Genomic DNA, 11768 nt, shown 5'->3' with positions numbered 1-11768 from the left:
CACGTGCACCGCGACAGCGCTAGTGAGTGAGAGAGTGAGACGCGGCTTCTCGCACTCCACAGCTCGACCCACCGACAACCAACAACCAACGCGACTTTCCCCAAACGCGTTTTTATAACGCGCCACGATACTCAATTGCCATCGCGCATTCCCTCAGAACCCATCGCGACCCTGCAATGCCCCCGAAAGCACGTACTCCTCGCGGCAAGGCCGCCGCCGCGGTTGAAGAAGCGCCTGTCGCATTGCCAATGAAGCGAGGTCGCGCCGCCAAAGCCGATGTCGTCGCCGAGCCCCCGAAGAAGCGCGGTCGCCCTGCGAAAGCACAAGCTGAAGAGCCCGTCGAAGCCGCGCCGGAGCCCAAGAAACGCGGTCGCCAGGCCAAGGTTGCGCCGGAACCCACTGTCGAAGAAGAAGCCGCAGCAGTAGTAGCAGTCAAGAAGGGCAGAGGAAGGCCCAAGAAGGACGCCGTCACTGTACAAGAAGAAGATGCGCCGGCCAAGAGTCGTGGACGCCCTAAGAAAGAGGCTGTTGCAGAGCAAGCTCCAGCTACACCCAAGCGTGGCCGTCCAGCGCGCGCTGCAGTCGACCTTCACCGCGTCGCTGGCTCCCCTCGCATCGGCAAAAGGTCGTCTCCTCGTAACACCAACAAGACCAAGCCCGAGCCCCCCGCTCGCCGCCTCGATCCTCGCATGCGATCCAAATTGCGCACGCGACTGCCAGCTAAGAAGAGCGAGCCAGTTCCGAAGCCAGCTCCGAAGCCAACTTCTAGACGTGGACGTCCGCCCAAGGCCGCTGCCGCTGCCGCTGGTATTGCTCCAAAGCAAATCACGAAGCCGTCGAAGCCCCTCGCCCCTCGCAAGATGCGCGGCCACACCGTGCGCCAAATCCCCGACCGATACATCGCGCAGATCGACCAATACCTCCACGACCTCATCGAAGCGGACGAGTCTCCTGCCGCAGAGGAGCAAGAGGACGGCGTAGTCGTTGAAGTTGAAGATGCCCAGGATGCGCTTGTGTCTTCAGAGCAGGATCGTGATCAATATCAAGAGGACAGTGACGGCGGTATCGACATGAACGGTCAACAAGACCTCATTGAAGACGAGGAAGACATGCAGGCTGTTGCCGCGCTGCAGCAGCAGGAGAGAGACGAGTACGCCGAAGACTCACCCGAGGAGGCAAACGATGACGAATTCCCCGAAGAGCTCCACGAGAACGACGAGCCTCAGTACCCAGACGAGGGCGAGAACGACGAGAACATCGAGCCGGTACACGACGACGTTGAGATGAGCATGCACGACGTCGAGATGGAGGCGGACGCGGATGGCAACACCCTCCTCACCACTATCGACACCGACATTGTAGTCCGCGACGATAGCCCTCCCCTAGATGTTGAAGACGATGTTGAAGAGGAGGATGGTCTTCTCAACCCGACTCCCCCCAGGCCTTCGGCGGCTGCTGCTATCTTCAGCTAGACGACTTGTGTCTGGCTGGAGGGTACATATCTGCTTTCGTTCTGGTTTTGCATTGCTGAGCAAGCGAAGTAGCATCTTCATTCTGGTATCACGTAGCTCCTGTACAAAGCTTTTCATTCTTTGCCGGGCATATGGTCAATGGGGCAAGCGATAGATTTACGGTCAGCCTGCTCGTCATCCTGACCACAGGGTTCGCGTTTTCGTCGCGAGACGCCTGTAGCGGCCTTCTGCTACACATGAATACACACTACCAACAAATCCTTCTTGCATGTAACAGTGGTTGCTAATGATTTGGACAGGTCATGCATCACAAGACGATAGTTAATTATACTTCGACTCATTCATCATCACGTTAACGTAAAGCACAGCAAACACTCTAGGACACAAATTGAAAACAACTTGGAAAACTTTACAATTACACCTGGGCTATAATACTATCCTACCACCCATACCGGCTTTTGAACTTTTGATACAGCGCGACTCCTCAACAACTCAATTTCGTCTCCGCCGTGCCCGGCCTACTCGGCCTACTCGTCTCAAACACGCCCCTTCTTCTCCTCACCTCCTCACCCATCATGCGCCAATCCGTCCAGCAATGAAACCCCAATCGATCGGCATCGTAACTAATGCGCGAAGATAGAATTCCCCTCGCCATGCTCATGGCCATGGCTGTGTCCGTGGCTGTGACCACCGCCAGAGGCGCTGTGGTTGTGGACAGTGGTACCGCTGGAGACTACCCTGGAGATCTTGGAGCCACCACGGGCTGCGCCGCCGCTGCTGGCGTGGTAGACGCTGCTGGCTGACTCTTCGAAACGCTCCATCTCGCGGCACTTCTCCTCGTACTTGGCCATGTACTCGTCGCGCTCGCGGTCGGCGGCGTGACGCGCGGAGATGGCGCGTTCCTTCTGTTCGCGGGCCTCGTTGAGCAGGGTGCGGAGCGAGGTTATCTCGAACTCGAACTCAGCGGAGGAGTCGTCGTAGGTGGAGATGGTCTCGGTGATCTCCTCGTACTTGTGCTTCCAGGCGTTGAGGTCGGAGTGCGCGCGGTCGCGAGCGTACTTCAGGTTGGTGATCTCGGTTTGGAAGATGACGAGCTTTTCCTGGAGGCTGCTGATCTCGCCGGTGAGGTGGCCGTGCTTGCCGCGCGAGTCTTCACCCTCACGGTAGAGGACTTTGTTGCGCTCGGTCAGAGTGTGGATCTCTGACTTGATCTCGGTGATTGTCAGCTCTGCGCGGCGGAGGGAGTCTTCCAAGTTGATGACGCGGCGGTGGCCGTCTTCCACCTTGCGGTGCTCGTCGTGGAGGTCTTGCTTGACTTGGTCGCGCTCAATGACAACGAGACGGTGGTCCTCGCGAGAACGGTCAATGGCGTCTCTGAGCTCCGTACGCTCGAGCTCAACGTCCCTCAACTTCTCCTTGACGGAAACAACCTCGCGCTTGATGTGCTCGTACTTGAGAGAGAACTCATTAGCACGGGCGTCGGACTCCTCCCAGCCTTGAACCTTGGCCTTGACCTCACGGCGGAGGTTATCAATGGTCAGAGCATGGTCATCACGCTCTGTCTCAATGATGCGGACAGTCTCCTTGAGCTTGTGAAGCTCACGCTGCACACGGTCGTGTCGCTCAGTGAGCTCAGTGTACTCGCGAGTAGTCTCGTCAACGCGGGATTTCGCGCGCTTCAACTCTTCGTGCAGACGATCCTTCTCGTGGAGGTGTTCGTCCCGCTCAAGCTCGAACATCTTGATACGGTCGGTAAGAGTGAGGACCTCCTTGCGAGTAGACTCAAACTTGGAAGTAGTCTCGTTGTACTTGCTCTTGAGCTCAGTGTGCTCACGATGAAGTGTCCTGAGCTCATTGTGGTGCTTGTCTGAGTCGAATCGAGCGGAATCGCGTTCGCCTTCACAGATCTTCAGCCTGGAGTACGCAGCCTCTAGCTCCGACCTGGTCCTCTCGTGATCACCATGAGTGAGCGTGATGGAGCTTTGAAGTTCGTGTAGCTCATGTCGGGTGTTCTCCAGGTCGCGGTCGCGATCGGAAAGCTTCTTCTTGTGGTCGGTCACTTGAGTAAGGGCAGCGTTAAGCTCAAGAACGAGCTTCTCCACCTGCCTCTTCCTCTCGCCGTGTTCATGACCATAATGCGAGTGTTCAGCTTCTTTACGCTGGATCTCTTCCGTCACCTCTTCGACGGTAATGAGAAGCTCATCCCTCTCACGAGAGAGACTGTCTCGCTCAGCCATGATACGAGACCATGACTCTTTGAGCGAAGAAGCCTCTCGGGAGGCGGTAGACATGAGGTCCATCAAGGCGAAGAATTTGCCCTCAGCTTGTGATGTGAGCTCTGTAGACATCTTGCTTCGATGTGACTGGAGGAAGCTGCTTGCTCGTCGAGAGGATGAGCTGGTCTGACGAGTCGTTCGACGTGTCAGTGATGAGCTGTGGCCGCCACCATTTGCTTGACTGGCGAATGAGAAAGATCGGTTGCCTGTGGGGGAGGAAGGCTCAGAAAAGACATCGCGAAGTCCACTGGCCTTGAGCTTCATGATGGTGAGCCTCTCGGGCGAGATATCGGCGGTGGTATCGAATGTGTCTGTCATTGTGATGGTATGAGGTATTGAGAGAGATGTGAAGATGTTTGAGATGTATGTGCTATGAGGGTGAGCGGAAAGTGGTACTTATGCTGTCAGTGCCGTCAACCAGCATCCTGCTCCACGTACCATGGTAGCGTATCACAAGCGGCACATCAATACTGCCATCGGTATAGTCAGCTCCTCGCATTAACCAGCTGGTCGTGGCTTGCAGCTTGGAGGTGTATTCCCACGTATGACGCAACTTTCTCAGAGCATTTGGCAAACTGGAGGAGCTATCCCAGCTGCCGTTCGATACGCTGCACTGTTACTGGAAAGGCACATGCAGCAACTTGGAACCATGCATGAGATAAGTGGGACCTCTTCATCAAGTGTCGGCGACTCAAGAGGTGGAGGTAACCATCGTAGCATTCAGCTTGAACGAGCACCGCCTAGGAGATCAGACCCGGCATTGCCATATGCAATGACGATCCTTCGTAGCGCACGTCGATGAGAGGGATTTTGGCCTTGCCGCTCTCGCTTGTCGGGGCATTGGACTGCATGATGGACTGGCTTACGACTGGATGATGTGATGCCATGCGCGGGTAGATCACCAGGGCTGGGTATCTCGATGCTGCAGATCGCAGATCATATATGGGGGCGGGCCGCGCTATAGCATCCTCGCCGAGTCGACAGCGCCATCGCTTGACCTCGCTTGCTTCTTTCGGCCGCTACATGACGCCAAAGCTTTCGATAGTCCTAAACGGGATTCCGTCTTCCAACGCGAGGGAAGAGCCGTGGGCCAATGGCATTGCCTGGCATGCTGGACCGGACCGCGGTCAGGCAATCGGAAACATCGGCCATGACCGAGCAATGGGATGACGAACGCCATTGGAGGGGAAGCTACACCGGTGCACGCCTGGCCATTACCAGTGTAGTGTGTCAGTGAGCGATGATCGAAGAGCCGGTGGTTGTAAGACGTAGCTCCAGATCGTGCGGCGGCTCTGAGGCATGGTTGACGCTAGCACATGACCCCGCCCTTGTCGATGAAGAAGCAACGAAGGAGCGGAGGAGTTCGCATCGCCAAACCTGCGTCGAGTCTGGAACAGAGACATAGCAAACCTATCGATTCCAGAGACGTTGGTAGGAGATGTTCAAGCACCAGCAGGAACTTCACCCGTGCTTCAAGCATTTTCCTAATGCGGGTCTCGGTTCTGCACATCGTACCCGCACTTGCAGCGACGTCACAGCTAGACGAGAATTCGGGAAAGAGTGATCAAACGAACTCATCGCACGTGCGATGGAGGTGTCCGCTAGTCTGTACCGATCCTGCATGTCCTTTCTCATACGTCTTGCGTTTTGACTAGCGCGACACGGCCTTTTCAACCTCATTTCGTGCGCGTGCATTTCTTCAGTGCCAACACCGATTGTCTTCCACCGACATTACAATGATAATAGGGTTGCATGAGACACGACTTGTGTATACCAAAACATGTGTTTCTCAGGAACGAGGCCTCTTCTTATCGAAAAATGTCTTTGCGAGAAGAAGTGACTTGATTGAGCCCATCTGTTTATTTGTCCAGTCGTGAAGGCAAGTTATCGATCAAAAGAGAAGAAACAGTACCAGCATGTCTCACTTGGATGAGTAGCCGGGACCTTTACAAGTCATCTCAAACAAACGGCCTTGCTGGACAGTGTACGGTCGCAATATCATGGATTGAAGAAGTTAATATATTCGGAAGTATGCTCACGGTGAGATTCGCGCGGACATGTGGCGAAAAGTGCCCTGCGTCGCCGCTGCCCAAATCTGAAACGATGTCTGCTTTGAAGATCGAGTTCGTAAGAGCCGGGAACGGCAAGCCCGGACGAAACGAAGACTGACGTCTTTGTTCGAGCATCCGAATCCAGACGTTACCGGTCACATTTTGCGCTTGTTCTCGGTAAGGATCGATATCTGAAAGAAGTCTGAAAATGGTGCTCGTATCGCAGATATGATAAAGGTGTCTAAGGTAAATCGCATGCTGTGCGTCAAGAACGACACTCCGTTCTTTACATCTCTCAGACCATCCCTCCCTTTTTGCACTCACCTACCTTCCCGATACACACGCCGTCATGAAACTATCCCTCACCCCCATCTTCGCGCTTTCACTCCTCACTACATCCATCGATGCTTACGAATTCAAAACCGGATCAGGAGTTTGTGCCAAGCGTTATGAAAAATGCACAGAACCATGGGTTTACCTTTGTGAATGTAACTCGGGCTGGATTGTAAGTCTTCCATATCTTATACGAGGTTGCGCACGCGCTTATTGTTGTCAATACAGGTGCAGTGTAGTGGTGGCGGGACCCGCTTCGATCCAACCCCTGTGAAATGGATGCCTCTTCTTGACTGTCCAAAGCCGGACAAGAAGGGAGGGCTGCAATGTGTTTCTGGGATGTGCACTAAATGGCGGCCTGACCTGCTATCGATTTAGAGCTGTTCTCATGTTGTTGGTAAACGAATGCCGGCGGAGTGTGGTGTAATTGCGAACTCAGACAGTGATTGGTTTGCTCTTACACAGTTGTAGCTTGATGGAACTCGACTTATTGTATGGGTTCGCAGTCGTCCTATCGATGTTGTTTTGTTGCCTTGCGTCTAGTACATAACGAGATACCTGATGCCGTCGTGAAGGCCACATGTATTGACGACATACGGTACCTAGATAAATGGTATTGTGTGGGACAGATTTCGCCGTTTATATGAATCAACAAAGTTGCGCAAACATGTGACGTCATTACGACAGGACGCTGACACATGTAAGGTGGCATCATGCCCAGGAGTTTATTGCTTTCCCTCCCCTTTGACTCACACCTGTGTGCGATTCCATCTCTTAGTTCCATCCACTTTATCCCATAGTACTGCGATAACGCAGAGCAAAACGAGCCACTCACGACTTCCGCAACATCAACGACCTTAACGAAAAGATACTCTCACGAATGAGAGAAATCGCAAGTATAATACACTGTCATGCCCAGGAGTTGTTGAGGAGACAGGGCCAAGTCTGATCCCCATGGGCATTCGGGCAGGGCTGCTCACAGGTTCGCCCTCACAGAGTACCTAGGTACGCGAAAATAAATGATGGGCGTGCTTGCACAAAGGCTTTAAACTCAGACAAGGCGCACCCTGATCTAGATCGTGTTCAACACGCATGACGAAGAAGCAGTACGGTCGTTGGACACCTGGGCATCGTGTCGGTGGCGTTCGGCTTAACTTCGGCCTTGAGACCTCGGGACGGCCCCACAACTAGCGAGGCTTGGGCTGTTTCAATTCTGCCCTTTACCGCGAGCCGCGAAATTTGGCGCACCTCCCAAAGATATCACGCTCACCAAGTCTTTAGAACTCAAGCTGCCCAACGACCGATAGAAGAACGCGTGCGATTCACTTCGGAAATTAATTCGCGACGGTCGGGAAGGTGCGAACCGCACTACGCACTGTGAGAACGTCAGTCTCTCGGTACAACAAGGAACCGGCCAAACTCGTTGTCATCCGTCTGTTCTACTGCGCTTCTGCCATCACGCCCACCGAAGATATTGGAACCCGAAAATGTCGTTGTCGCCAGAACCCTCATCCATGCCACCTTGTTCCGAGCACGAGTACATTCGTTGCATGAAGGGATCCGATTGGGACACAGAGAAACACAAATTACAAGGCCGAGTCCGTCGTGTTAATCTGAGTCGAATAGTGCCTGTCTCAGGGTGAGTCGGAATAATCAGGATGTATGAGTTCCGAACACTGTCGCTCACATTTTGATCAGTGACATTATGAGGTCATTGAAGTTTCAGACGGGATGGCTGCAAATGCTTGAGATCGCCCATAGCACAGCCGATATGTCAGACAATGATGTCCTTGAATTGGTCTCACGTAACAATGGGCTACGCGAAATCCTCCTGATGAACAGCAACTTAACTGACAAATCAATTGTTCATATTCTTGGACATTGTCCAGATATTGTAAGCATCTCGATTGGCAATTTTGACAAGAATGGGCGGGTCAGAGGCCATTTTGCATCATACATGAACAAGCAGGAAAACCTACACAAATGGGAGAACTTGAAAAGCTTCGGTTTTTCCAATCAGCCACTCGACAAGGCGCACATTAGAAGCATGCTCAAAAAACGACGGAACCTACGAATCGATCAGATTCAGATGCCCAGCCCCGAAGTAGTAAAATCTCTCACGGATGCCGGTATCTCACCTGGCAACAAGCAACTAGCAGAAATGTTTGCCGAGGACGATGCTGAAGTGTTAAGAGTCATACCTGCTGCATCTTTCTGGAGAGAAGGCAAGATTGTAGGCCCAGACATGGTGGCTTTGGTGCGCTTGGAACAGACTCGGTTGGATGCTATCCGACGGTGCAAGGCTGAGCTTGAGGCTGAGGAGGCTGAGGTGGAGGCAGAAAAGCTCACTGAAGAACCAGAGAGTCGTAGAAAGCGGACTCTGGACCCGGCCTCTCCATCATCACCACGGCCAGCTCGAAAGGTTGCAAGACGCGAAGTTTCCGATCTCCGTCACGAAGAAGATGCAAGGCAGGCCGACAGGACGAGTAGCACAAACGTCAACGAAGCGTCATCAAGTATGGAAAACACCTCTGGGAACGCCAACGCAGGCAGCAGCTCTGACGGAAGCGCCTTGACTAAGAGCGTCATCAAAGAAGAACCTTTGGACGGGGACAGCTTCGGAGTGAACTATGAGGCAGCCGAAACTCACGGAGGAGATGCCTTGGACGAGGAGGAGGATGCTGTAATGAGGACTGTAATCAAGAGAGACGATAGTGTATGACCAAAGCCGATTTCAATGAAGGGATATATTCAGAGTGTTTCAGGTGGCTTTTACTTCAATAATGAGAGCGCGCAAGCGTGCCGACAACTGAGAGCAAATTGAGTGATGGCGCCCTGGAAGCGCTGGTATGACATCATCGTTTTGTAGCCTGGACTTATCCGGCAGGCTCTATCGTCAGCTCTATACGAGCTCGAGAGCGAGTAGACTCCTCCAGGGCTCTTATTCTACATTGAACGCTAATAACATTGTCTCTTTCGTGTTCCGAGAGCACGATCTGTGCAGACGCTTTTCGGTTCCAGTTGCGGCCAGGCATCCTCGGGGCCCATACTAATTACCGGTACCCCCTGCCCAACGGGTCCGGCTGTTTCGGGAAGGTTCGCTCCTGCAGGCCGAGGAACCTCAACATGTCGACAGTCACCAGTCGCTCAACACCAACCACTAATGAAATAACGGCGCGGTTTGCATCTTCGTGGTTTGACTTTTTAATTCGCATGCGATAAGTAATACACTTGGCCCCATTCACTGAACTGGCCTCTTCCGCACCACACGTTCAAAGCTACGCACTTGCCAACATCGAGTAATGTCGTTAGCAGCGGCAGCACCTCGCTGGTCGATTGAGACAGTGCCTGAGGAACAGCGCATAATATGTCGTAGCTCGAAAGACTGGGATTGGGGAAGAGAAAAGAAGAAACTACTGCGGGGTTCAGTGAAAGACATCCGTATAGTATGCGACTTTCACCTATCGCGGTATGTTCAGACGACAAATTATATAGCCTAAAGTCACGACTCACAACCCTATTAGTGCGATCAAGACTTCGCTAAAGCTTCATACTGGCAAATTACAGCGCCTTTGGTTGTATGACAGGCGAGGCACTCTCTCTGATAGAGACGTGCGCGCGATTGTTACACGGAACTACTGGCTGCTCGACATCAACTTATATGCACCGAACTTGACCGATAAGTCAATTATTGCCATCCTCAAACATTGTCCACGCATCGCAGCTATCCGAATCAATGGCTTGTCTGAGGCCTCCGGACGGGTCAAAGGCCATTTTGTTTCTTTCATGAACATGCGGGAAAATCAGCACAAATGGGGCATGTTGAAGAAGTTACGGCTGAACTACCAACCGGTTGTAGAGGCACAGGTGAGAAGCCTCTCCAAGAGAAGACCAGACATAGTCATTTCGCAGAGCATTAGGGTTCCTCCCCCTGTGGAAGAGTCGCTGTCAAATGCTGGTATTGATATACCCGTCCCGGCCAGAACTGAGTGGCGCAGAGGGCATGTTGAGGGTATAGATTGGGTGGCATTAGTGCGCAGAGAGCAAACGAGGCTGGACGATTTGGAACAGCTTGCGTCACAAGTTCGAGAGGAACGGGAGCGACAGAGGGCATACGAGCAAGAACAGCTTGCGACACAAGTTCGAGAGGAACGGGAGCGACAAAGGATATACGAGCAAGAACAGCAGAGGGAAATCTCAAGGCTACTTGCTAAGAGACGAGCCCAGGCGCAACAAGAGTTAGCCATCGCTAGATCGCACGTCGATTCTGAGGAAAGTGATGCAGAAGATTCCGAATCAGAAGAAGACTGTTCAGAGGAAGCAGAATCTGGCGATGATAATCTGGAGGATCTTGATGCTAGACGTTTAGGAGGTTATGGAAACACTTCAGAGGAAGAGGGAGACTCAGAAGCCGATGAACTTGAGGAAGAGGAAGACACCTTGGTAGAGGAAAATGAAGAAGCAGACGAGCTCGAAGAAGCTACTGAAGAAGAGCGCTCGGATGGAGAAGATTGTTCCCTAGAAGAGACCGACGGGGAAGAGGAAGAGGAGGACGAGGAGGAGGACGAGGAGGACGATGAAATATATCAAAACGAAGAAGACGCGCGTCCCTCGATCAAGGCCGAAAGAAATGCACAGATTGCAGACCAAGGGATCCCCAGTACACAATCCAGATATTGGGTCCCCAGGGGGCGGAACACAGGAGCAACGATAAAACAAGAAAGTCGCCTTAGTGTGGCGAGGGCTCTACCAAGAGAACCGGCATCGATATCTGCCGATGAGGATGATGACATGCGCATCGCAAATGGATCTCAATTCCAAGACGAATGGCAGCTGAACGACCGCATGGAGACGGATTCTAAAGATGAGCTATTCGACCGGATCAAAAGCGAAAGTAGAATACGTGCACAAGATGCCGCACGCTTCGAGAACGACATCGAACGCTCTAATGTTGTCAAATCGTATTATCCATGCAATCCCCGTCCACCCATCGCGTTTGCGGATTCCGTCACACTCAGATTTGTCAGTCCTGAGGATTGGGAGCGACGATGGCAGAGGGCGCAGCGTCGCACGGGCATACGCATGGTCATTTTCGAACCAAGCTTTGCTGTCACTGTGTAAGTTGTCTTCGTCTGTCATTGCATCTATCAGTAGCATACTGATCCCAAACAGCACCGACATCAATATGCTAGCTTGGTCACCAGCAGCATTTAGTTCATCCATTCTCGCGATCCGTGTGGGCAACGGTGCCCTGCTAGACGACCAGTCTATTACCAACCTCGCCGCAAATATGGCGCAGTTAACGCAGGTGCAAATCGATTTGGCTCCAAATATTGGTGACCAATCCATCATGAGTCTTATTGAGTTCTGTCCGGCCATTGAATACATTGAAGTATGTGGGGATGTACCCACGAGACGATCTGGTGGTGTGACTTTGCGTAACCTCGACGCGATATTGATTGCAAATGAAGATAAGACCCAACGTCTTCGTCATTTGGTGCTCGTAGATCAGCTGGTGGAAGACAAGAGCGTGGAAGCCTGCGAAAACTTGCGAGCAAATCTGAAAATTATACGTGGACATCAGACACGAGAGGAAATTGTGCCGGGAGGCAGGGCTTAGCGCGCGGCTAGATACG

The 11768-nt window shown here is 52.7% G+C and overlaps 3 protein-coding genes across 3 annotated transcripts; 2 read left to right on the top strand and 1 right to left on the bottom strand.

Annotated features, from left to right (window-relative positions):
* Positions 1-176: 176 nt before the first annotated feature.
* J4E92_001182 (uncharacterized protein) lies at positions 177-1472 on the top strand (the record flags this gene model as incomplete). The annotated part of the gene is made up of 1 exon (XM_051492596.1): positions 177-1472. One exon carries the CDS (start codon positions 177-179, stop codon positions 1470-1472), a length of 1296 nt encoding a protein of 431 aa, XP_051358108.1.
* A 623-nt stretch (positions 1473-2095) lies between these two features.
* J4E92_001181 (uncharacterized protein) lies at positions 2096-4066 on the bottom strand (the record flags this gene model as incomplete). The annotated part of the gene is made up of 1 exon (XM_051492595.1): positions 2096-4066. The coding sequence occupies one exon, from the start codon at positions 4064-4066 to the stop codon at positions 2096-2098; it is 1971 nt and encodes a 656-aa protein (XP_051358107.1).
* Positions 4067-7903: 3837 nt separating this feature from the next.
* Positions 7904-11752, top strand: J4E92_001180 (uncharacterized protein; the record flags this gene model as incomplete). Its single annotated transcript, XM_051492594.1, has 3 exons — positions 7904-8848; positions 9700-11249; positions 11305-11752. The coding sequence occupies 3 exons, from the start codon at positions 7904-7906 to the stop codon at positions 11750-11752; spliced, it is 2943 nt and encodes a 980-aa protein (XP_051358106.1).
* Positions 11753-11768: the final 16 nt, after the last annotated feature.

This window comes from Alternaria infectoria (assembly GCF_024043175.1).
Source record: "Alternaria infectoria strain BMP 0036 chromosome Unknown scaffold_1, whole genome shotgun sequence".
NCBI lineage: Eukaryota > Fungi > Ascomycota > Dothideomycetes > Pleosporales > Pleosporaceae > Alternaria > Alternaria infectoria.
Note: the sequence above shows the minus strand (reverse complement) of the source record. Positions and strands in the feature narration are given on the sequence as shown.